The following is a 27,643-nucleotide window of genomic DNA, read 5'->3' as shown; positions in this document are numbered from 1 at the left end:
AAGTTTACCTCTTGAAACTTTTCAAAAAGATCAAATTTTGGTCCTCAAAATCAAGCTTGAAGATGAGTAGTGTATTTGAGAGAGAAATGAAAAAAAAATTACAGGAAACTTGTGGAAGATGTATCTGTCTCTCAATCATTTTTTAAAAGTAAAAATTTAATTACTTTATCTTTTTTTTTTAACTTAAAAATTTCACTTTTGCAAATGTATATTTCTTTTTCAGTTTAACAAGTAGAGAAATTTTTTAAAAAAATAGTAGAATATTTAGAATAATACTGGGATAGTCACTAAAATTTTAATTCACTCAAATTGCTCTCGGATCGGTTCATCTCTTGTCTGCATATTAGATGTACTGAAAAATAAAAGTTTGAAATTTATCAAATTTCATTGTAAAAATTTACTTTTCAAGATTTTTCAAATATTATTAGGCTCTCGTAAAATTTTTAAAATTTTACGGCTTTGTTTGCTATAGAATTAAATTTAGTTTGAAAATTTATTTATTTTTGTTAAGATTCCCGCAAAATAGGCTAATTTTAAGTATTTCTTAAAATTTTCAGAAAATTCTAGAAAATCGCAAATTATCTAATGAATATAAAACTCTAAAGTCACATTAAATAATTCCTAATAATTTAATTTTTTTTATTTTAAATTTTGACAAAGGTTTTGTCAAAATTTAGCAGACCACGGATATTGAGAATTAAGATGTTACAAAATTCATTGTACTATTAAAAAAATATTATTAAAGCTACTAAATAGATATTTGGGATGAATATAGTGATGATATTGGATCAAAAGTTGCTTTATTTTGATATGTGATAGGCTAGATATTTTGAAAAGGATTTTGCAAGGATGAAAGATAATATTTTGGAAGAACCTGTAACCCTTGAACAAGTATTATATCATCCCAAATCTAGATTCAAGGAAGGATCAAGGTTTAAGGAAGGTTTCTTTGAGGAAAGAAAATGAGAAAATAGAGAGAAATAAGAGAAAATGTGACTTAGATTGTAATACAAGTTTTTATAATAGAGTTTTCAAGCTTTTTCTGATATTTTCGCCTAAACAAAAATGAGTCCAGAGAACTCTCCATTTACCTTGTGTCTTCTTGCCTAGGTGAGAAGATAGTTGGAGCGATATTTTCTCTTCTCGCTTGGGCAAGATTTATCTCACATCAGCGAGAATGATCTAGAATGACTGACTTGAATGAGATTGTCAACAGCCACCAACATTTAAAGACTTTCTATTTAAAACAAAAATGCATCAATAAATACAATGAATAAAATAACAAAGAAAAAAGAGGGTGTTACACCCCCTCCCCCTCCCCACCTGTTCCTCCAATGTAACCCTGTAATCCTACCCTAACCCTAACCCTATAACCCCATTCCTTTCCTTCCTTAATCTAACCCCAACCCTGTAACCCTCTCCTTTAATTGCCCTCAATTAGAGAATTAGTGATTTATATATATATATATATACTAATAATCTTCCCCTCATACATAATAACAATGTATTAAACCATTAATTGCAAAAATAAACTTTAACAAGCAAATTTTAAATAACACATTTCAGAATTTCGTCACTGCATAAAGTACTTAAGGTAAACTTTCATAAATATTTAAATATCCTTTAGAAGTAATACAAAGGGTAAATTGGTTAGTAAATTCTCCGCATTACACAACACTGTTAATTGAGGAACTCAATTACTATTTCACCTATCAACATAATTACATTCATATAAAACATTAGTTACAGTTCTTCAAAATAATAAAAGCAACACTGGAGATGACTTCCTACAGAGAGGAGGGGGAATTGGTGGTGGTATGGGCTGAAAAGGATTATTATTATCTAAGTCAAGGGTTAGTCTAGTCCTTATGGTAATAGGGACACCACCTCCGGGTCCTGCCGCTCTCCTTAAAAATATAGTAAGGATGCCCGCAAAAGTATGGGTGTGTCTATCCCAATCGTGCTGCCATCACTGTGGTTCCGGGCTAATGAGCCTGATCGTCATATTCATTTGGTGTGGAATCTGGGCCATCTCTCTCTGCTACAGGTGGTAACTGATCAAGTCTAATGAATACCGCAGGTACAGAGAAAAAAATAAAGAAAATAGAAACAACGATAGGGTGAGCAATAGTTCATACATCACATTAAAATTAAACATCATAAACATTCACAGATCAATCGCATTCCAATGAATGATGATGATAGTGCATGATCTTAGTTTGTTTTTCTAAAATGTCCATGCATGCGGGCCCGAATTGTTTCTTAAATCAGTGCTGGGTTAGCCAGGAGTTGACACTACTAGGTATGGAAATCCACCCACGGAATTGTTGAGATCCACGCTCAAATATGAACCTAGTAGCTCACTGACCATGATATACCGCAAGAGTACAGTCAGGTACAGGAGAGTTTGTACAGTGGGATCCCCGACAACAGGTAGCGAGCCTGAGCCTTTTAGGGCTTCCAACCACTACCCTTCCTATCCCCAAGTCCTCCCTCAGGGCCTCCCCATCGTATTCCCAGAGTCCATAGTCTCTGATTCTCCATTTTGCACAAAATATCATTTTCGGATGAGTAATGTATGAGTTCTTAAGTGGTTTTTCTCTTAGAAAAGTCCTATATTTTTAAATTCTTAAATTTTTTTGAGAATGATAAAAAAAAAATTTCTAAGTCTGAATATTTTTCAAAGTTTTGACAGAGTTTCCTCTGTAATACGGATTTTTCAAAATTTTCCAAATATCTGTTGCACTCAGAAAACTTCCCAATACGGTTTATAAGAGTTCTCAATCCATCATTCAATCATTTCAATTTGTTTTCATTAAACTTTTCCATGAAAAACCACCATGCACATAAATGCTCACTCAAAGACGACTCATATCATATAACACAATTTATGTCTTAATGAAGTATCAAACATATATTTCCATCACCAAACGCATAGTCAAACCATTATCAAAATTAAGCATATAAGGAAATCACAATCATCAATCATAACAAAATTTAGACAATTTCAACAAATAAGATTAAATAAGTTTATAATGTAATCCTTACTACATAGCCCACCCCTTACCTGTTACGTCCACGTTTGTTCTCTCTAACGCTTGAAGTTGATTTCCGACGAAATCTATACACGTAATGAAACGCTAGTTAGAACCTTATAGTTCTCTGATTTTATCTCGTGGGAATTTGAACTCACTTTGTTTTGTTAATCCAATTTTTTTTTAATATGTTAAGCTCACATTTAACCCACACTTAACTTAAAAAAAATCATCCTAGTTGGTACACACTTAGAGTAGGAAGAACCCTAATGGCGAGCATGAACAACGTTCAGTACTTTGGAATTTTCTAGAGTTATATAAACTGTTTTGGCATGAGGTCAAAGCCCAAATTTCAATAATGTAATTATTTACAATATTGATGTAGAGGTCAAAGTCTAATTCGAAATAGATTGTGCAACAAAGTTTATTAAAGTCATGACAGGGAAATTTTCGAGCAGATTGCACAAGGTTCAGTGTTTTTGCCATAAATCAAGATATACTTAATATTTTAACATGAAACCAGTTTCTAAATTTCAAGGGTTTATTTATCTACAACTTTTATGAAGGAAGTAAGTTCAAATACCCTATAGAATAGTTCCAGGTTTCAGGTTACGGTGGCTGCTTATGACAGGGATCAACTACACTAACACTCTGAACATACCTTAGTAATCTAGCCATATCTCACGCTACACATAAGATATTGACATGAAACCAATTTATAAATTTCAAGCATACAATTTAATACAACTTTTATGAAGGAGTCGAGTCCTAATTTTACACTCATAAGTCTCAGTAAATCAAACTCCTTGGCTGTTAGAACAGGGCAACCTCCTAAGGTGACAGCTAGAACACTTGTTAGTAAAATGGATATAACTTGAGTTACAAATATCCGTTTGAGGTGAAACCAGTTTCTAAATTTCAAGTATTAAAAGGGATACAACTTTCATGAAGACATAAACTCCTAATTCAGTCCATAAAAATCCCAAAATTTAATGAACAGTGACCTACGAATTTGAGTTTTTAGGTTTTTAGCTCAACCACTTCTAATCCTCCATTTCAAGCATGATTCTTGTATCCTAGATGTAAAACCACAACAATAAAAGCAAGATAACACCCTTCCCATTCCTATTCAAGCTCATCCAAGTAAGAAGAGAAAATTAAATAACACCATTTTAAAAAAAATAAAACCATACAAGTGTAGAGGAGGATAAGGGTAACAAGTTTACCTCTTGAAGCTTTTCAAAAAGATCAAGTTTTGGCCCTCAAAATCAAGCTTGAAGGTGAGTAGTGTATTTGAGAGAGAAATGAAAAAAAACTTATGGGAAACTTGTAGAAGATAGGTCAATTTTAAGTATTTCCTAAAAATTCCAGAAAAATTCTAGAAAATTACAAATTATCTAATGAATATAAAACTCTAAAGTCACATTAACTAATTCCTAATAATTTAATTTTTTTTTCTTGACAAAGATTCTGTCAAAATTCAGCAGATCACGGGTACTGAGAATTAGGATGTTACAAACCCCACTATGTAACCTTAACCCCTCAACAAAAAGATCGAGAACCACAAGTTTTCTTCTTCTCTAATGGATTCTTTGCATAGTTAATTGAGCTTAATGAAGAAGAAGATGGTGAAGGGGTTTTAGTTTTGTGGTTATAGTGTGTCTTTTTATTGTGTTGTTCTGTGTGACCTCTCTTTAATTTTTGTAACACCTTAAATTTAATTTCAAAATAATGAATTTTGCAAAATAGGAATAATAAAATTTTCCTTTTACATACCATTTTCAGCACATGGTTTCATCAAAATGTTTCAAAATAAAGGACTAATTCCTAACAACGGTTTCAAATTAATATCCTAAGCTCTATAGCAGTTCCATCCACCCCTTCACTGAGTCCGGTGTTAATCGTCTTGATTACCTGAAAAATGAATATAAGGATGAGTACTCTACACTATCCAACACGCAATCAAACATAGAGTCTCACCTTGCACATACTTCACGTCATTTCTAATACATTTCACACAATATAATCAAAGGCAGCATTCTCACACATTTCATCTCAATTCAATACGATGCACTCACGGCACCAAAACAGTTTACACACCCGTGCGCTCACTATACGAAGTCACGCTCACTGTGGCACTGTGATCACAGATTCACACCATTGATGGTTGTCGGTTACCCTCGCTTCACGAATACCACATGAGCAGTTACGAGTCGTTCGGTAAAGATAATGATCAGAGGTCTAGTCAGAAAGAGAGTGCAGCCCGCGGTGCACTCACGCTCACTGTTGGTGTTACCACCACTCTCCCTTCCCCAAGGTATTTCTACCATCCCCATCTTCCACACCTCCAGTGTATCGCTGAACCATTCATAGCATCATTACAACGGCGTCCAACACACTCTATTCACACATATTTTCAATTACATACAATATTCGTATTTGCAAACGGCACACATTGTCCACATTTATTTACAACACACGGCACACAGCCATATTCACTTACATTACACAGCACATAGGAATATATTCATTTTCGACAACATTCACATTTACATTCAATATGTCATCTACACCCATTTCTAACCATTTGCGTTATTCAACCATTGGCATGCTCATATACATTCACTCACATTCTCAATCAAGAGTATGTCAACCCCATATTGGCATGCTCACACGGCTTTGGAGGCAATTTAATCGGTGGAATAGAGTTTTGGGTCAAGAGAATCAAAGAGATTTTGAAGAGAGGGATGAGAAATAAATTTTTCAAACCCTAAACCCCTTAAATTCCCTTCTGATCGTGACACTCTCGCTGCAGCAACGCTTCTTGTCGCTACAGCAAAAATCTCAGGAAAAATTGCACCCTGGTTTCTATAGAATCTCGCTACAGTTATACTCTTTCGCTACAGTGAATCTGCACCTAAAAATGCATCTCAAACTGTTGTTCTGTCGCTACAGCGAGACATCTCTCGCTATAGCGAGAAAGCAACAGTTTCGTCCCTTCCTCCCCAAGAACACCCCAACATTTACATCCTTAACTTGTTTTTCAGTCCAATCATATATGAATACATTCATGCACATTTATACACATAAATATTATCATCACGCACTCAAGTACAAATTTCAACATTTATTTACATTGATACACACACGCGCACACACACACATACACACACACAGATATATATACATATATATATATATATATATATCAATAATCGATAATATAAAATTTGGAGCCTTACAATTTTGCCCAAGTCTTTATGTTTATTGAAGCTAACTCTTATTGGGGAGAGAGTGAGAGAGGTGGGGTTATAGGAAGGGGAATGAGAAGAAGAGGGAGACTTTTTTTGAAAATTTTAAAATATATTAAGGGACTTGTTTGTAAATATATATTTTAAATAAAAAAATATAATAAACATAAATAATGTGACATGCAAAAATACTGACCACAAAGACTAAATCCTAACTTCTTAACATTTTAGGGACTAAATTCTAAAAAGAAATTTATAAGGATAGCAAAATGTGTTAATTTTATAAGGATAAAAAATAATTTAGCTTAAATAATTTAATTAAAAAAGTTTTTAAATATTACTTTCTTCAATTTGAATTAAGTGGATTAACTTTTACTCTATTCCTTCAGCATCTTGGCAGAACTTAATCAAAATTACCAATAATTATATTAATATGAAAAAGTCAAATCTATTAACCCCACATGTAAAGCTTGAATACTTATATTATTTAATAATTTTTCTTAGAATGTGAATTTAATGAATTCAACTATTAGTTTGAAAGTTTTTATCTTTAACACATAATGTCCAAATTATGTAAAATTGATATATATATATTATAAGGATAATTTAACAGTTGGATTTATTCATATTGTATTTTATAAAAAATTAATAAGAAGTGTAAGTGTGCAAATTTGACACTTGATATCAATAAATTTTGACTTTATAAAAAATATGAATTTCTCAACTTATAATGAAATACCTAAAAAAATCACATTTAACACTTCAAAATTATTTATAATAATTACATAAATATAACTATTTTCTTAGATATTGCTCAATTAAAAAACATAATCATTTGATGGAAACAATCATAATAAGTTAAGCTATAGAAAGAGAATTTATTTGTAAAAATAACAATTATTTATGTAATTTTTAGTGATTTGAATATAAATAAATAAAAATTAAGGAAATAAAATATAGCCTATAAAGTTACTTTTTTGGGACGAAGACCTAAATTAACAAAATTACAGTGAATGATATTTGTTGTTAAACATTTTTATATTTCATTAGTACTATTTTTTTTCTTGTGTTTAAGCACTATTACTTGTAGCTTTAAGTTTAACATAATTTTTTTATAAGAAAATTATTTAGAAAAGTTGATTTTGTTATAGCCAAATTATTTAGGACTTAAGTATGCATTGACAAATTATACAATGTTTTGAATTAGGTTTTTGTTTTTGTTTTGTTTTATTTTACACAATTCTTATGTTAGTTTTTACAGAAATCAATAATTTTTGTTGACACGACAATTCATGATTTAATAATAGTGTGAATTTTTTATATAATTAGTACATTTAAATTAAACTAATTTTATTTACCGTTCCATTTTATTATTTGACAATTATTTATGATTATTGTAATAGTAAACTCTAAATCTTAAATCTTAAATTACTATAAGTAAAATAATGCTTTATGTTCAATATATAAAAACTAAAAAATATATGAAATTGTAAATAATTCTAAAATAAAAATTGTAAAAGAAACTAATTGATTAATATTATAAAAATATAAAATATATAAGAAAGTAATATTATAAAATCACTACTCCTAGATGATATTGAAACGTTATAAACATAAGTATTAAAATAAAAATAAAAATAAAATCTAAAAATAACTATAACTTTTTTAAATAAATAATGAAAAAATAGTTAAATAAAATATTTATATTTTAATAGAAAACTAAATTATTGTATGAGTAAAATAATATAATTATTTTTTATTTTAACTTTTAGTAATCTACAAATATTTTTTCATAAAAATTCATATAACTATGAAAATAACTTATATAATATAGATGTTTTAAATGTTATATAGATTAATAAATTTGTTACTTTATCAAATATTTTATCATTCTACTTCGAAGGATCTAAACTCAAAAGCGTGAGCCATTTACTTCAAATTTTCTCTTATTTTGAAATGCTTAGTCAAAATAAATTTTGTGATACAATCTTTTTACTTTTTATCTAACACAATTTTCTCATATTTTTTATAACTAGCCAAGCTATTTTTTTTTTTTAAATTTCACTTACTAAAAACTAAAATAATTTCAAATATTAATTTTGTTAACATAAGGTGTGTTTGATAAAACTAGTGGATAAGTTAATTAACAGCTAAAAGATGAAAAACTAGTTGATTTAATTAAAACATATGATAAAATTAGCTATTAATTTTAAAAATGATGAAAAAAATGACATCATTAAATTTTAGCCCACAATTTGAAATTTGATAATTATATATTTTAAATAACATAATTTTAAAATATTTTAAAATGAGATAATATAAAATAATTTATATTATATTTTGATAATTTTATACTATAGAAAATAAGAATTAATAATTTTGTTAAATTTTAATAAGATTTAATAACAAAAGTGGTTTAAAAAGTTGAACGTAAAAGAGATAAAGGTATTATTAGATTTTAGAAATATCAAATAAGTAAAAAAAAAAAAAAAAAAGAGAAGAGAGAGAGAATTTTTGAAAATAATAGGAACTAAAATAAACTATTTTGAACTAATAACGGAAAAGTAGTGTTTAAGAACACTAGTAACACCTATTTCAATTATCTTATAAAACAAAATTGTTTGATTAAACCTACTTCTAAACTAGTATAATCAGCTTTCAATAAGTCGAAAAACTTTTCTAATGCACTCATAATCTTTGTCTAAAAAAATAAGTTATTAATAAAGATTTTAAAAGTGCACATTATAAACGATGCAACATATCAATATTTAAATATTAATGGTATATATTAATATTTATATTAATAATTATATGTTAGTATAATTATGTATTGGTACAAAATTAAAGTATTTATACTAACAATTCTACTTTTGTTAGAATAAATCTATATTAGTAGAATCTAATTTTAAAATGATATTTTTCTTTTTGTAGTGATAGTAGACAAAGGGGAAGGAAGATCAATTTGCACATTTTTTAAAACATGAAAGTAGTAACTGTTGCACCTCAGTTGGGTTACTTGATTTCCTACAAAAGCATTTTGGAGAATCTCAGTAACGAAGTTAAAAATCTGCAGCAAAAAAGACAAAGGGTGCAAGAAAATCTTACTTGGGATTCTGAGAACTACTATGAAGAAAATCCTCAGAATCTGCAGCAAAAAAGTTTGGAATTCCAGGCTAAAAATAAGTGGTTAAAAAAAATTGATGAATTTTTTGGACAAGTGAATATATTTGTGAACTACTATGAAGGAAAAAGTTCTTGCACAAATTTCCTATGGCGGTACAATGTTAATAAGCAAGCAAGAAAGATGATGCAAGAAATGTTCCGATTACAAGAAGAAGGTAATCTTTATCTATTAGTGAAACCACCAAAATCAAGAGCAGATACTATAAATGATATTATGGAGGCCCTGAAGGACCCTCTTATCCAAACAGTTGGAGTATGGTGGATAGGTGGTGGAGGCACAACCTTATTAGCCAAACAGGTTGGAGAGCAAGCAAAAGAAGAACAGAACTTGTTCAAAGTGGTTATCATTGATGTAGCTGAGAAGCCAAGTGTTGAACAAGTTCAAGAAGATATTGAAGCTATATTGGGTCTCCAATTTAATGGCGAAATGCATGTGAAAAGAAGAAGTAGATTGCGTCCTAGAATAAAGAAAGAGGAAAGGATTCTTATCATCATTAATGATAAGTGGGGAGAATTGAATCCTCAAGAATTTGATTTGGACGAAATTGGAGTTCCTTTGGGTGATGAACATAAGGGGTGTAAATTATTGCTAATATCAAAAAGTTTGGATTTCATAAAAAATTTGATGGGTGCTCCTAAGGCTAAGGTGTTTCAACTAGAAGTGCTGCTAGAAGAAGAGGCCCAGGGCTTGTTTGAAAAGATGGTTGGAGGCATTGCTCAAGATTCTGAGGCAAGTTCCATAATAACTGAAATAGTGAAAAGTTGTGAAGGTTTAGCTCCTGCACTTTTTGCTATAGCCAAGGTATTAGAAAAGAAAGACCTGCATGCTTTGCAAGATGCCTTGATGCAGCTAAAGGAACATGTTGCACCAATAAGACTATGTTACAATAGTTTAGAGAGTGAAGAACACAAATTCTTGCTCTTGATTCTTACCATCAGGGGAAGGAGAGTTGTGAACAAGTATAGTATATATGTAGACATGTTGGCAAGCATATTCAAAAATCTTGATACATTCGAAGCTGCAAGAAGTAGGTGTGATTCATTAATCAGTGATCTCAAGGCCTATGGTCTTCTGGTTGAAGATGAAAAGGAAACTATCAAAATAAATGACTTGATATGGCACACTCTTTATTCAATAGCTCAAAGTGATCTAAAAGCTTCAATGATTTCTGCAGAATGGCCACCTGAAGAATGGTTGAGAAGTTTACGCTTCTGTAACATGAGTACTGTGAGTGGTGTACAGGTTCGTGAAAGGTTGCAATGTCCAGAAATGCAAGAGATTATACTAAGCACTGACAATCCCTCAATGCAGGTTCCAAATTCATTTTTTGATGAGACTAAACTTTTGAAATTATTAGAACTTATTGGCTTTGACTGTTCAAAATTACCTTCTAGTTTTGGTTTGTTAAAGAACCTTCAAGCATTATCCATGTATAATTGCGAATTGGGAGACATAACTATAGTTGGTGAGCTCACAAACCTACAAATTCTTGTCCTCCTCGGAAGTAGAATCCAACAATTCCCTAGAGAAATTGGACAGCTTCAGAAGTTGCTAATATTGGATTTAAGAGACACATATCTCCAAGTGATTCCATCCAATGTTCTGTCAAACTTAACTAGTTTAGAAGAATTATATTTGAGAAACTCCTTTTGCAATTGGGAGGTTGAAAGATCCAACAGTGAAAACAGAAATGCAAGCCTGAAAGAGCTAACAAACTTGCATCGCTTGGCACATATAGAAGACTTGTATGTTCCTGATCCTGAAGCATGGCCAATGGACCTGTACTTTGAAAAAATGAAATCGTACACGATTTTCATTGGGGATAGGTGGACTGAGACCCATAATGGTGATCATGGGTTAAAAGTATTGAAAGTCAAGCTCAACCAACATTTGCAATTGGAGGATGGGATTGAAAGGATGGTGAAAAATGTTGATGTCTTATACTTAGATGAACTGAATGGTGGTGTCCAAGATGTTCTGAGTGATTTGGATGAGTTTCCCCATCTACAATCGCTCTTTGTACAAAACAATGTTGAAATCAAATGCATAGCCGTGAGTTCTAGTGATGATCATCACAGTGGTGCTTTCTCCAACTTGGAGTCTTTGTCTCTAAAAAATGTAAGCAATTTGGAGGTTATATGCGCCGGTCCTCTAAATGAAAAATCATTCTTGAAAATAAAAGTCATCAAAGTACAACAATGCCATAATATAAAATGTCTCTTCATAAAGTCAATGATCGAAGGTCTTCCTCATCTTGTTGATTTAGAAGTTTCAGAGTGCAAACTCATTGAGGCAATTGTGGTTGGAGGAAAAGAGAGAATAGTGTTTCCTCAATTACGCTCTCTAACGTTACAACGACTCCCTGCATTATCATGTTTCTATATGCACTCTTATTACTATAAACCCGGACTTTTTGATGAGATGGTATGTATATATTTGAAGTCCAATGTTAATGCATTAAAGTATTACAAATTACTAATTTTGCTTATACTGTTTTGCCTTTCATTACAATTCCAAAGCCATAATCCTTGTACATAGAATTAACAAAAACCAAATAAAATAAGCCAAAGCAAAGAAATTTTGTATCAATTAAGTGAGAAATAATTGTATGAAAGCTAAATAATTTCGTTTTCTAATTATGTTTATTAATGTGATAATATATTATTGTGTGTATATATGCAGATTTCTTTTCCTAATTTGGAGAGAATGGTGATTTCCAATATTAGTGTAAGACACATATGGTTTTATCCACACAATGCTCAACATTCATTTTGGAAGCTAAAGAACATATACATTGAAGATTGTCAGAATCTGTCCAACGTTTTTTACTTTTTGGACGAGGATATTCCAGGCCGTATCCAATTAATTTGTTTAACACTACTTCGACTACCAAAATTGGAGTGTGTATGTCATGCAGGGACATATGAAGGTAAATTATTATATTGGAATCATATTTTCAAAAACATGAGAATCAATTTGGTTTGAAAATTTATTTTTAAAATTTTACTTTTAGTTAAAAAAATGTTATCTTATTTTTATTTTATTTTTTTATAAAAATATATCGATTTAGGAAGGAAAAATGTAAGAACAATAAAAAAATATTTTTATTTTTGCACTATAAAAGAAATGTTTATTATTATTACTCTTTAAATATTAATTTGTTTTATTTATCTATTTATTCTTTTATGCCGAATAATTGAGAGAAATTTGACGACTTATAGTTATCGATCCAGCAGTAATTGAATTTCCTGAAATGGCCAAAATGCATCTTCAAGAGTTGCCATCATTTCTTCGGTTTCTCCTTAGCGGCTCAGGCTATCCTGAATGGTCATCTTTGGAGAATGTAATTCTGAACCACTGTCCCAAAGTGTCACATATGGGTTTGGGAAGGATAGAAAGGTCAAAGTTGAAGTCAATGGTTATAGACAATCAAGAGCAAATTCACGATCATCTCCAAATTCGTCGATTTTTTCTTTTATTGGTTTGATCTCTCTCAAAAATCTAACTAGTTTGCTTTTTTTAAAATTTACACTGCATATTTATATTTTATTATATTTATTTCCATTTTTAATTTCATCTCAACTTTAGAATTGTAGAAACAACATAATATCTCTCCTAAACATTCATAAAATATTTTTAAAACCGAATTTATCCAATAAATAATCTGATACTAATATTGAAAGCAGAATAGTCAAACTTTATTAATCATTTATTTATATTTTTAGTTTCAATCATAATAGGTTGCTACACTTTTAAAATAGAAAATATTTTATACAAATAACATTGCCACTGCTAAATATGTATAGTTAAAATACATAATATTGCTACCATTATATATGTATTATTAATAAGTATATGTATATGATACTAACTAATATATGGTTAGGATTATCCATAAAACTAAATGGATGAAGCAGATTTATTTAGTAAAATTGTTTGTTTGTTTTTTATATTATGCAACATTTATTTAATGCTACATTTTTATTGATAGATCAAGGTTGTTTCAAATAATTACATGTGATTTTAAAGAAATCATAATTTCAAAGAGTCTTTAATTTATTTTATATAAAAAAGATTTATGACAAAATAAGATAAAATTGTAGCAATTAAACACATCAAACTAATAAATATATTAATTTTTAATGAAAATGACAATATAACTACGAAAAAAATACTAACAACCAAGAAGTCTTTAAAAGTAATTATCTACCAAATCTCCAAAAATAAGATTATAGCTAATAGAAAGATTCTAATACAAATTACAACCAAAACTAAGTTAATAATGAGAGTCATAATCCAATTTGTCACTTTATTTTCCTCCCAATAGCTATGAGAAATAATGAGTTTTTCTTTTCCTAAAACTATCAATGATACTTATAATAGGAGCAAATCAAGGATGAGTAATGGGAAATTCTTCAAACTTAGAATTTGATTCCACTAATACTTTAGGAAATCTTTTCGCCTATGCAATTGATAGAACAACAATAATACCTCACAATTTCAATGTTAAAAAATTCATTAATCTTAAGTTACAGGCAAAATTAAGGATTTATCTTTCGTAAAAATCCTTAAAAATTTCAACACAACTAAAAGCATCAGCATCAATTATTTTTTTTCAAAGTCAAGTCAATATCAATTTTAAATCCCTAAAGATTATATTATTAGCATTCTGAATTAAACCAACTATCTTGAATGATGCAAACAATCATTTTGCAATAGCTAGGTGATGAAATTAGTTAGTCCTTAACATTATGTTTCAATTATTTTTGAAGTGATTTACTAAGGCAAGAAAATTATGATAGGATGCTACACATGACTTAACTATCGATGGAGATGAGGAATTAAGCAAAGCAGAAGAATTATATGAACATAAACCTTTGCTTCTCAGTTCCCTTACAATGTTTAAAGCAAAAAATTGCAGCAAAGGAAAGCGTTTGTGTCAATTTGTTCGCTACTTGGTAGAGAGGTCAGAAGTGCTTGAGCATATAACCATTGAACACTGCAGAACAGAGCCATTTCTAATTGACACCAACGTTTTTCAATACTTTTCGTTGAAGGAATTGGTATTAATGGAATTACCTGACATGGTGGAAATATGGCATGGAGATGAAATCATTTACATCAGTAATTTGAGAAAGATACACTTCAAGCGTTGCCCTTCCTTGATGCTAGTCTTTCCTGAGTCAGTTGAAATAGGGCACCGACTGAATGAATTGAAGATTGAAGAATGTGGGAAGTTAACACAAATTTTTCAACATGATTATAATCGTGTTGAGTTCCTAGCATTGAGCAAGGTGGAGCTTATGAACCTCCCAGAATTAATCAAGTTCGGTAATTATAAATCAAAATTCCTAGTTTTAAAAACATTGGTGATAGAAAAATGTCCTAAATTGGAAATATTCACCCATGGACTTGCAACTACATATGATTTGCCAATAGACCCTGATTCTTTCCCTGAGTTAGATGAACTCAAGTTGGATACTTGCCACAAGTTGGTTTATGTCAATTCCACTATGACGTTACAAGAGTTTCCAAAATTGACGAAACTCACTGTAAGTCATTGTAACTCATTGAAAATTATATTCCGCATCATAAAGGAAATATCATATTCTACAGAGCGTTTGCAGCAGCTAACCGAATTGACTTTAATTGACCTACCCAATTTGACTCACATCATCAAGAAAGAAATGGGAGAGAATAAGACCTCATTTCCTCAGTTGAAATATATTTCTCTTGAAAATCTAACAAAGCTCACAACTGTATTTCCTTATACATCTCATTTTCCATCCTTGGAAACATTGATAATCACAAATTGTCCTGCTCTCGTCACTTTTCTTGATGACTCCAATGAGCGGAAGGATCATCTAGAAGAACCTCCTGTTTCAAACTATTTCTTCCCAAATCATGTAAGTTGATCCAAATTTAAGATATAATATTCATTTTCATTATATATATATATATATATATATATATATATATATATATATATGAAAAAGATTTTCTTATTGTAGTGTAACGCTAAAATCTTTTTCCATTAAATGTAAGTTAAATATGAGAGTTTTTATATTTATATTAGTATTTCGGTCATTCTCACTTTTATATCAAAGTCAAAGCCATCATGTTTATGACGGAAAGGAATTGAATGATATAACTATACTATGCTACATAATCAATTATATGTATATTACAGTTCATTTCATATTTCCTATGTAGTTTTATTTTCATCTTCACTGTTAGACATTGATAATTACCATTTGTTCCTTGTAGCTATCATTGGACAAGCTGAAAATACTGTGTATAATAAACCAAGAAATTGAGAAACTCTGGCACTACACTTGTCCCCCCAAATCATTTTCTAAATTGGAAAATTTGACTCTGAAGAACAACAAATTGTTGAATATCATTAAATCTAACATGATCGAAAGATATGACAATCTAAAACTTATGACTGTGGACAAATGCGAATTAATGACAGAGGTATTTGACATTAAAGATGACGAGCAAAATCAGAATATTCAAGAAATGGTTCCTCAGCTGAGTATATTAGCATTGAGTAACCTAAAGAGTTTGACATATCTATGGAACAAGGAACCTCAAGTTCCATTTTTTTCCAATTTGATGTCACTTCACATTGTCAATTGTGGGAGCCTCAAAAGTTTATTCTCACCTTCTTCTACCAAAAATTTTAGAAAACTCAAATTACTCAAATTGTGTGATTGTGACAAAGTAAAAGAGGTAATATCAATTGATAAAAATGAAAGTGTATCTATCATTTTCCCTGAAGTAGAATGCCTTGTACTCAAAAATCTTCCAGAGTTAGTGAGTTTTTGTCAGCAAAGTGGGACTTTTGAGTGGCCTAAATTACAAACAGTGAGGGTGAGCAATATTCCAAATATGAAGACTTTTTCAGGAGGTCATGTCAACACACCATTGTTAAGATCAGTTTATATAACATTTGTTAAGAAATATTGGCTTGGGGATTTGAACAAGACCGTATCATATATTCATCAGAATTCAGGTATGTAAATTTTAATATTACATGCAAAACTTATAAAAATATAAAAGTTAGTGATACATGTTTGTACATAATAACATCTGCTTTCCGAAATATGCCTCTGAATGTTCTTAATTTAAATTATTAGTTGACAACAATTTTCTTTTGACATTATATTAACATGTTTCGAACTTTATTGAAAAATGCTAAACTTTAGGACTGGAAAATCTAACTTTGAGTGACAATAATTTGTTGAGAGCCATTTCTCTCCATACGATCACAAGATACAGCAATCTAATAAATTTGACTGTGGACAAATGTGAGGTACTTGCTGAGGTATTTTACCTTGATGATGACAAACAAGATGAGAATATCAAGGAAATGCTTCCTCAACTAAAGACATTAACATTGAGTAACTTAAAGTGTTTGACATATATCTGGAACAAGGAACCTCAAGTCCCCTTTTTCCCAAATTTGGTGTCACTCAACATTGTCCACTGTGGTAGCCTCAAGAGTTTATTCTCATGTTCTGCTACAAAAAACCTTAGTAAGCTGAAATTACTCAAATTGTGTAATTGTGAGAAAATGGAAAAGATATTATCAAATGATAAAGAAGAAAATGTATCCATCATTTTCCCTGAAGTAGAGTGTCTTGTACTCAAAGACCTTCCAAAGTTAATTAGTTTCTGCCAGCTGAGTGGAACTATTGATTGGCCTAAATTACAAAAAGTGAGAGTAAGCAACATTCCAAGTATGAAGACTTTTTCAAGGGATCAAGTCAACACACCATTGTTAAGATCAGTTTATATAACATTCGTTAAGAAATATTGGCTTGGGAATTTGAACAAGACCATATCATATATCCATCAGAATGCAGGTATGTAAATTTCAATTATATACTGTAAAATTTAAAAATTATAAATTTAAATATATTTCTAGTGCCTATATTCTTATAAAATTTTCATTTTAGTCTCAAAATTTTTTCTTTTCTGTTTTAGCCCTTATCCTTTTAATATTCAATCCTTTTGATCCCTAGTGATGACATGCCTTATTAAAAAATTGTTACATGTTACTTTTGTTATCCCATGTGTAAAAGTATTAAATATATAAAAAGTACTTTAGTTACAATTTAGTCTTTAGGAGAGAACATTTTTAAATTAATTATTATCATTAGAAACATGTTGAAGTATTAGATGAAAATAATTTATGCTTAAAAAAGTACATATTAACTATAGAGATTAATTTATAAATAAGTAACAACTATAAATTATGTATATATTCTAACAAATAATAAAAAATAAATTATGGAGTTGTTTTAAAAAATAAACAAGATACCGAATAAAAATTTCACAAAATTTGAAGAGACTAGAAACTTATATCTTTAAGCAAACTTTTATACAAAATTAATAATATTCAACTAACAAAACTTAAATTGGTATTTTTTATTTTATATGTTTGTCTTCTATCTTACATTCAAATAAATGAATAAAGGTAATTAAAAAAGTAACTAAAAAATAATAAAGTATTAGTATTAAAATTTTAATTATAATTTTTATTGTACATCAAATTTTATAAAATATTTAAAAAAGACTTTTTTAAAAAAAATTACTATCTTTAAAAAATAAAATTACACTTTCTATTTTTTTCCAAAATTTTCATAATTTTTCTATTTAATACTTTTTCTTAACAAGTTCACAATTTTTAATTTGAATATACATTTGGTCTTATAGTTTAATATTTATTTATAAATTAATCTTGTTAGTTAATATTTATATTTTAGTCTTTATATGAGTTTTTATTTTTATATTTTAATTCTCATATAATAGTTCTAATATTTTTAAAATAAAGACTAATTCAAAAATGTTGAATCATATAAAGACTCAATTATAATAAAATTGATGAAATACTAAAGAGTTGGATCAAGTGTTATCACTTTTTGTTTGAAAAAAAAATCAAATCCACATTGATTAAATCTCATTATATCATACATTTATAAAATTTTCCTCTCTTATAAAAGATGATTCTATAAAAATCTTGTATCAAATCTCATTTATATATTGCAAAAGAGAATGAGATGATGATGGTGAACAACTTTATTGAGGCTTTTTGTCAATATTACTTATCCTATCTAAGGTAATCCAAAGTCTCTAGCTTTTTAATATACGATTGTAAGAATTATTTTCTTTTAAAAAGAAAAACTATCATATATTTAATATTCCATACAAATGATAAAGAAATAAAATATATAATTTATGAGTTTTGTTAACCTCAACTCTTGGAGTTGAGTTTAAGAATCCACAAATAAAATTTTTTTATGAAAAAAGCATATAATTATTGTATTAAAATTATAAAAATATAATAAATACTTTTTTTTAATAAAATTTTACTATTATTATCTTATTATCCTCGGCTATAAGGACTAATTAATAAAATTTGTAATTTAAATTAAGTGAATGAAATAAATAAATATGTCATGTGGTATTAATGAATAGTCATAAGAGACTTTAAAAGAATTAAAAATATACAAAACATCGAAAAAAAAGTCACATGTATTATATGTAAAACTTTATTAAATGTTTATACAATATAAATTATAATGTAATCTATATAAAAATGGTTTATATTGCAATTTAATTCAATTTTAATATTTTCAATTTATATTATTAAAAAATATCTATATTTGTAATATATTTATATTATTTTATTATATTTTTATATAAAAATAATATTTCAATAATATTATCATAATTATAAATAAATATAAGATATATCCTTTTTATTTATTTTATATTTTTACTCTTTTCACATGAGTATTTTTTTTTATTTATAAGCAAATGCATTGTTATTTCACACTTTTTCTTATTAATGACTTTTTTTCAACCAATGCATTTTAATTAAGTTCCTCATCAGTCTAAATTAAAACAAATTTTATATAAAAATAAATATATGTTAGAAAAAATTATTTAAAAATACAAAATATCTATAGTAAAATTGATGTTATTTTTATGTTGGAGTTTTTAATAAAAATTGAATTAAATTGAACGATAAATACTCTAGTAAAAACACTAATATAAGGTTGTATGGTTCAACCATGATAAAATTGAGATTGGATAAGTGGTAATTATTAATATTTTATATTATATATTAAATTAAATAATAAACTAGTGTAAAATTATAAAAAAGTTAAGTAGACTTTAAATTAATATTGAAAAATGCTAACAAAGTATCTTGAAGGTATTGGTTAAGAAATTAAAAATAATTTTTTTTTGTAAAATATATATGACTCTTCATAATTTTTAATCCAGTCTTATCAAATTTTAAATTAAAAAACTTATCATTTCCAATTCTTTAACCAATGTCCTAAGTGCACTAATTAATAAGTCGTTATATATTTCACATCATAAAATAATAATAGTATATAAATAAACCAATAAATAAAAGTATTTTATTAGTTAAGAAATCAAAAATAATTTTTTTTTAGAAAAAATAATTATGAATTTTGATATCTCTTGTTATGGGAGAACATAATAAATATGTATTGAGATTATCAAATTAAATCTTCCAGAAATCAAAGATAAATGAAGTATCACATTCAAGAATAAAAATAAATAAAATAAAGAATTATACTTGAAACACTTTTCTTTGTTTTTAAATCATGTTAGATGAGAGAAAACATGTCACGACAATGATAAAACATAATTTGAAAGATACGGAAAAAGTACTTGAAATACACTTTATTTTTAGCTTTAATCGTAAATGTGACACTTAATTTATTTTTAATCCATGAAAGTTCACTTAATTTATTTTTATCCATGAAAGTTTTACTTTTTATATAATTGGGTTTGAGGGTGCATTGAAACAACTAAAACACCATTGTTAATGGCCAAAGTTTACTTAAGCAAATTTAATTAACATGAGTAAATTTACAATATTTTACTTTAATTTACCATCTAATTTATTTTTGTTTAAGCAAATTAAGATTTACTAAAGCAAAATTACTCTGAAATATTCAGTTTCTTGCCATAACATGAGAGATGTAACATCCTTTTTTCACTTTTTGATAATTTATGTTTATTTAATGTTAAGTGGCATTAAAGTGTATTTAGAAGAAAATATAGAGGATTTTTGAAATGATTTTGGTGTAGTGGATTTCGCTCAGGCAAGATTGAGCGTGCAAGAAGACTTTGCTGCAAAGCTATCTCGCTCAAGCGAGATGGGTCACTCAAGCGAGGACCAACAAGAGAAATGACATGCTCTCTAGACACCATCTCGTTTAGGCGAGATGGAGCTAACTCAAGTGAGCATATCAGAAAATAGTGGGCGAGTCCACTGTTTGCATATCTCACTCAGGCGAGATGCTCGTCAATCAAGCGAGATATCCCTCACTCAAGCGAGACATCCCTTGCTCCAGCGAGAACGCGCAGAGCTAAGGGGTATTTAAGAGATTTTTTACATGAGAAATTCATTCTATTTCAAACTCACGTACCTCTCTCAAGTTTTCTCTGAACTTTCACTCAAATAAAAGCCCCAAAAACTCTAATATCTCTTCACAATCACGTTTGGACGATAAAACTAAGTTATTTTAAGTAAGTTTCTTTGGATTAAACTTGAGTTTTTCCGATCATTTTTCCTGTTCTTGTTTCTTAGAGATATCTCTTGGTGTTCAGGAAAACTTCCAATAGTTGACTCCTGACCTTTTCAATATATCTTTGTAAGCTCATCTTCGAGGTAAGGAGAGCTCTATTTTATCTTTCTATTAAAGTATTTATTTTGTGCTTATAGAGTATTGTTATGTGAATATTGTATGCAAATAGATGATTGAGATACCTGTGGTGTGGAGTATGAATAAAAATATGTTTGTTTGATTGTTTAAAATGATTACTTGTCTGGATCAAATGGCTGATATATGCTTACTTGCATTATATAATGAGTACGTGATATGGAACTTGTTGTGTATTTTTGTGTGATTTTATGAAATATGATTGAGTAAAATGATATAAGAAAATGATATGAAGGTTTATGGTTAAAATTGTACCAGTGAATGTGGGTGTGAAATGGATTAGAATGGACTTAATCTGGAAGTGCTTTACTAAGCACGATCTTATGAGTGAGAAAGAGAATAATTCTGAGAATGACTCTATGAGTCGAATTTGAATTGGATCTAGTGTGAATAGTTATAAAGATACATTGGGGTATAAAGTCCAAAGACGATGAGAATTTGGGGGAAACATAGGGTGATAAGCGACATTCAAGTATTTGTATACACTCTTTCTGAGAGCGAATGCGTCACATGGCCTCACACTCGTTTCTTGACTACACTCCTGACTATGCCTTTACTAAGGGACCTGATTATTGTACATGTTGTATCTGTGTGCATGGGCTAACCGGCGATTATTTACCTAGTTGAGTAAGACCTTGAGAAGTGCTGGAGGCATCAGTATCTGTGATCACAGGCCATTGAAGTGCGTATTGGAATGAGAGAATGAATAATAGATAATAAATTGTGAATGATGTGTATTTGAATGTGGTTACCATGTGACATTAGTGTAAATATGGATATGTTGTAATTATATTATAAATTATGATTTTGTCATATAATGTTTTTAAAGGGATAGAATATATGCTCATCCTTACTAATAATTTCAGGGAATCAGAATGACGGAGCCTCATGAAAGAGTTAGACTAGTAGACAGTTTTGTATATTTTAGGTTAAATTATGTATTTAATAAATATCAAAGAGTAAATCATTTTAAATTTGTTGTACAGGTAGAAGATAAACCTAGGATTTTTGTTATGATAGAGATAGATTTCTTTTGTAGTATTCCTTTTGACTTCCCTAGGAGTAGAATACATCAGACTTTATGTGTATATATGTATAGAGGAACTGTTAGAAGTCCAGTAGCTCTCACGTACCTATTCACTTACCACAACTATGACTCTCTCGAAAGATCGCCCAAATGGACCTTTGAGCGCGTCACTGGCACAGAAGTTAGAGCTTATTCAAGCGATCTCTATCTGGGATCAGACGAGGATTTGGATTCAGAAGACTTAGCTGAGATAGAGAGCTGACAGGGAGTGGATGAGTAGGACTGGTCTTCAGTAGTTGATTTTGACGAACACTGCGCTGGAACTTGTATATTTTTATGGATTGTAAATATTATGGTTATGTGTATATTGTTGTAAGTTTCATTCATTTTGGCCAACAGTTTGTAGAATTTAATGTTAATGTATGTAATTTATATTCAAGTTTCCTAAAATGAAGAATACTCAATGCAATTGTGATATTTACTTACTCTTCATCATGTTTATTATTATGGTTATATTATTATTGTAAGTTCTAAAATTTTCGTTTACATACATAACTAAAAAAAAAATTAGTCATTTACTATAATGAATTTATTGAAATCATCAAAATATGTCTTATTTTAAACAGTTAAGAATAATTTATACATTATACGGATTTTTGAAATTAGGATGTTACAAGAGAATTTGAATATAATAAATATATGATTCCCATAATTTTATCTCAACACAATTTCAAATAAAAAACTTACCATTTTCAAATCTTTAAGAAATATCCTAAAATACTAATTACCAAAATTCATTAATTAAAAAAAGATCATTTTATATATTTTACATAATAAAAAATTAATAATAAATAGTTAAATTATATATATATATATATATATATATATAAGTCTATGTGTTTTAAAATTATTTTAGCAATAAAACTTTTAAAACTAAGAAAAAAAATCATTTTTTAGGGAAAAAATAAAACTTATTGACTAATGTAGATTCATAATCAATTTTAGTTAATTATTGACTAATTTAATTAATTCTTATCTAATTTTTTTGTAATATTAATGTTTTAGATGTTTGGATTGATGAACATAGCAACTACTTATTGAGATGTCATTATTATTATTAACAATTCTATCCCAATTATTATGTTATTATATCAAATTTAGAAACTAAAATAAATTTAATTTGCTAAATAGATGGATAAAGGCATATATCACACACCTAATGTACATTTTACATACATATAGGTTATTGTTCATTAGTAAAAAAAATAAATATGATACAGACCTCTTATCTTCCCTAAATTATTTAGGTATATTATAAACTAAAGGAAAAGTAAAGGTAAGGTAAAAAGATCATAAGCATTCAAAATTTATTTATACCTTTTTTTTTTCAAACAGGTCATTCTTATCTAGTCCTTTAGCCCATTTGGAGGAGGATCAGCATCTGTACAATACATGAAATAGGGGATCTCAACCCTAAGAGAGCTCTGCATGATTACGGGAGTAATATGGGAGTTGTCAATGGTGGTAATAGTTAGTATCACACAACCTGTAAAGATAATAGTTTGATAAGCATTATTATGACTAAACTGATTACTTGATAAAAGTCATGTTTGCTTAAGAATGGGATATAAGGCTATACTGATTGCTTGATAAACATAATCTGCTTATATATTAATAACTCAAACAAGCATTTTAGAGTATTTTCATCTGTATTATTCTTTTTTTCATAGAGTAAATAATTATTCATTTAATTTTTGGGTTGATGATTAGGAGTCTTGTGCCCGCAATCTATTTAGTGTCATAGGTACAACATCCAAACAGAGAACTAAGTAATAGTGGAGAAATCTATTATTTGTCACTTCTAGTCGTTCACACTCTTAACCATCTTAGTATATTTTAGTGCCTATCATGATAGTTTAACATATTTCCCATTGCTTATGACACAAATTACCTAGGTTTGGTCTCTTAGTAGGACTTGGATATTTGTTATCCTTTAGAGTCATACCAACACTATTTACCTCTCGCTTTTACCTGACATTTTTAACCACTATCCTTATGAATTAATTTATAATCACAACACAAATTATAGCTATCAATTTATTCATTGTATATGTGTTTATCGTACTCGTTTATCCTTCAAAACATGATAACAATTCATTTTATGAACATGGTTATTTTCATATTTCTCTAGATTTCATACATCAACTTGTAAAATTTATAACTAAATCAATACAAATACAAAAATCATGAAATTATTTTAGTTTTATTTATTTACATGTCTATTTTCATGTAAAAATACAAGCATAAATCATTCATTTATAGAGAGTCTTCGAAACTTAGTTTTCCTTTACAATTCCCAAAATATCATTCCTAGTGCTAGAATAATGAAAAAATTTTAATTAAATCATTATAACTTTAAAAATCATGAAATCGATGAGATTCTCTTTCTTTAAGTATCTAATTTTCAAAAAGAACTCACACATAAATCATTCTCTCATAGAAAGTAACACTTAACCTAGTTTCTCTCTATTATTTACATAATGCCATTTTGAGAACCCAACAAATTGAAAAATTCATAACTACTTCATAACATCTCCAAAATTATGAAATCAATGAAGTTCTATTCCTATAAGTATCTACTATCATACAAAAATACATTCCTAGAACACATCCTTATATATTCTATTTCGAAGTCTATTTTCTGTAGGTAGGTCACAGGTTACTTTATTTTAGTAACATATTCTTAGAAAAATCATAACTTATTCATTTTAAATTCAAATGTGATGAAATCAGCAGATTTTTTCTCCTATGTACATATATTTTCAGCTGAAAAAAACCTGATCAAACCTATGACTCTCAGGTCACTCTACTGAAAACAAACTTCCTCTACAAGTCGCGGGACTTTATTTTTCACTTAACAATGAGTTATAAAATTTATATCTTACTCATTTTAAGTCCAAAAATGATGAAACAGGTGAGGATGTTTCGCTTGTCTATCTTTCAATAAAAATTTAAACACTTACAGAGCCTTGCACGTGACAAATTTTTCCTCTGTAGGTCATATAGTTTCTTTTATCTATCAATAGCTTAGTTAAAAATCATAATTAATTCAATTTAAATTAAATTTTAGTGAATTTAATGAAAAATTACTTCTAATATAGTATGGTATCTAAATAAAATACTTCTATAAAATTTTTGCAAAATAGTTGTTGTAATTTGTAAAAATTGTAGTTTAGTCTCTAAACTTTAGTTTATTTGCAAAAAGGTTTTTTTACTAAAACTTGATGATTTTTAAGTTGTCCAACATGCTTTTCCCTTGTCTCTAAGTCATTATCCAAGTTTCAATATGGTCAAAAATATTCTTTTAGTCTTATCACTCATGTGATTAATTATTTTGAATTTTTGAAGTCTATTTATAATCAAATCATGATATTTTCTTATTTAAAAGTCTAATATTTCAAATTTAATTCAATAACTTAATGAACTTCATATGCTTCTCATACTCTAGAGGTTCCAAAAATGATTGTGAGTCCAAAGTTTTATTTCTTAGTTATTTCCTCTTTTTAAATCATTTTCTTTTAACTCTTTTAACTCAAAATCTTCAAAAATATATTCAAAATAACATTTAAATTCAAAATATATCCAAAATCTCCAAAATAATAAGATCATATGTACTGATCTTCTATAAAACTTTTCATAATTTTTAGAATTTTCTAAAATAAAAAAAACAACATAAAAATAGTTCTAACTATCTCAAAATAATAAATCCTCTTAAAAATTTGTGAAAATTTCTTTTTATGCTCTACCAAAGTCCAATCACGAATTTTTAACTAATATTGGTGTATTTATGTAATAAAAAGGTTAAACAAATGATTAGAACTCAAATCATGCATCAAAGAGAATATTTACAGAAACAACAAATATTTCAAGACAGAAAAATGACTAATCTTTCCAAAAAAAATTAAAAGAATGTTCAAACAATTCTAATACATGGAATTACACATAATCATCATAATATCATGATAATAACACATAGCAAGCAAAGTCATTAAAAAGATCCCCTCAAAATACCTATTTATAATTTGTTAAGATTTTTTTGCAGAATTTCCTATTTTCACTTTTTTTATTATTTTTTTATTTTCTTATTCCAATCAATTTTATTTTCATATATAAACTAGACCCATGAAATTTTCATTTAATATAAAGAGTTAAAGGTTCTCTTTGACTCAAAAGTTAATTAGCAGAAATATTTTTCCAATTTATAAACTATACTCAGCTCCTTTACTTGATTTTGTCTTGTCTTTTTGGTGGAGTTGTAAGTATGTTTTAGTCTCCTCTCCCTTCTCTCTTTCTTGGTCTAATTTGAACATATTTCTATCCCTTCTAAGGCATCTTTGTTTGTGTCCAAAAATATCCTCAAATTAGTTCTTTTGCTTAGTTTTGATGATGGGGTTATTAGTGTTTTTGGAATTTTTCCTACTTTGTTGGCATAGAGGATGACATGGCTGAGTGCTAAGATTTATTTTTGGTATGTGTTGGATATGTTCAAGTGTTTAAAAGAGTTTGGTTTGGCTAGATTTAGAATTTTTGGCTAAGTGTTCAAATTTTGCACCATTTTACAAGTGAAAATGGCCTTGTCTTTGGTGAGTATTTTTCAAAAAAAATTCTTGGCTTTTATAGGACAGGAAGCTTATGATCAGCTAGAAGGGTCTAATTGGAGTAACTTTACTTTTGAAGTCTCTTCCAAATTCAACTTTTGTCCTTGTGTAAAGTGGTTCCTAAAAATAATGCTCAATGTGAAAAATTTGACTCTTATGATATTAGTTTTCCTAAGCATACTTGCTTAGTTTACCTTTAATTCATGGTTATTTACTTCAAATTTTCTCCTTACATAATACTATTTGTTGACTGAGTTTTGATTTGGTTTGATTGGCATTTGGTTAAGCCTCTTAGTTAGGGATTAAATCAATGACTCAAAGTCATTTTCAATGAGTTTTAGTAAACCAAGTTTCCTTTTCTATTGATCTACTTCACTTCAGCTGATTCCTTTCTTAATTATTAATAAATTTGGTCCCTTTTTATGCCAAAAATTGTGCCAATTGGGTTTAGTAAGATAGGATCACAAAATTGAAAATTTTGTCCAATTTATCTAGCCTTTTCACATTACTTTTGAGTGCTGAATTTGAAAATATTGGTTTGATTTTTCTACTTGAGGTTTGGACCTTATTCTTGAAAGACTATATCCTCATTTGCCATGAAAATTTCAAAATTTTTCATGATCATTTTCATATCTAAATTGAGTTACCATTCTAGGTCTGTTATAGAAGTATTTTGGTTTTTTTGTCAACTTTACAACTTACATTTAATTTTCT

General features: G+C 28.5%; 1 protein-coding gene across 1 annotated transcript; it reads left to right on the top strand.

The window, feature by feature from the left end:
* Window positions 1-9,266: 9,266 nt before the first annotated feature.
* On the top strand, window positions 9,267-22,533 carry LOC113854294. The gene is made up of 7 exons (XM_027485216.1): window positions 9,267-11,894; window positions 12,153-12,324; window positions 12,692-12,888; window positions 14,273-15,376; window positions 15,738-16,488; window positions 16,682-17,341; window positions 22,346-22,533. The coding sequence occupies exons 1-7, from the start codon at window positions 9,267-9,269 to the stop codon at window positions 22,531-22,533; spliced, it is 5,700 nt and encodes a 1,899-aa protein (XP_027341017.1).
* Window positions 22,534-27,643: the final 5,110 nt, after the last annotated feature.

This window comes from Abrus precatorius, unplaced genomic scaffold (assembly GCF_003935025.1).
Source record: "Abrus precatorius isolate BTA unplaced genomic scaffold, Abrus_2018 Scaffold11, whole genome shotgun sequence".
In the NCBI taxonomy this organism is placed as follows: domain Eukaryota; kingdom Viridiplantae; phylum Streptophyta; class Magnoliopsida; order Fabales; family Fabaceae; genus Abrus; species Abrus precatorius.
The sequence above is the reverse complement of the archived record's forward strand: the minus strand, read 5'-3'. Positions and strand labels throughout refer to the sequence as shown.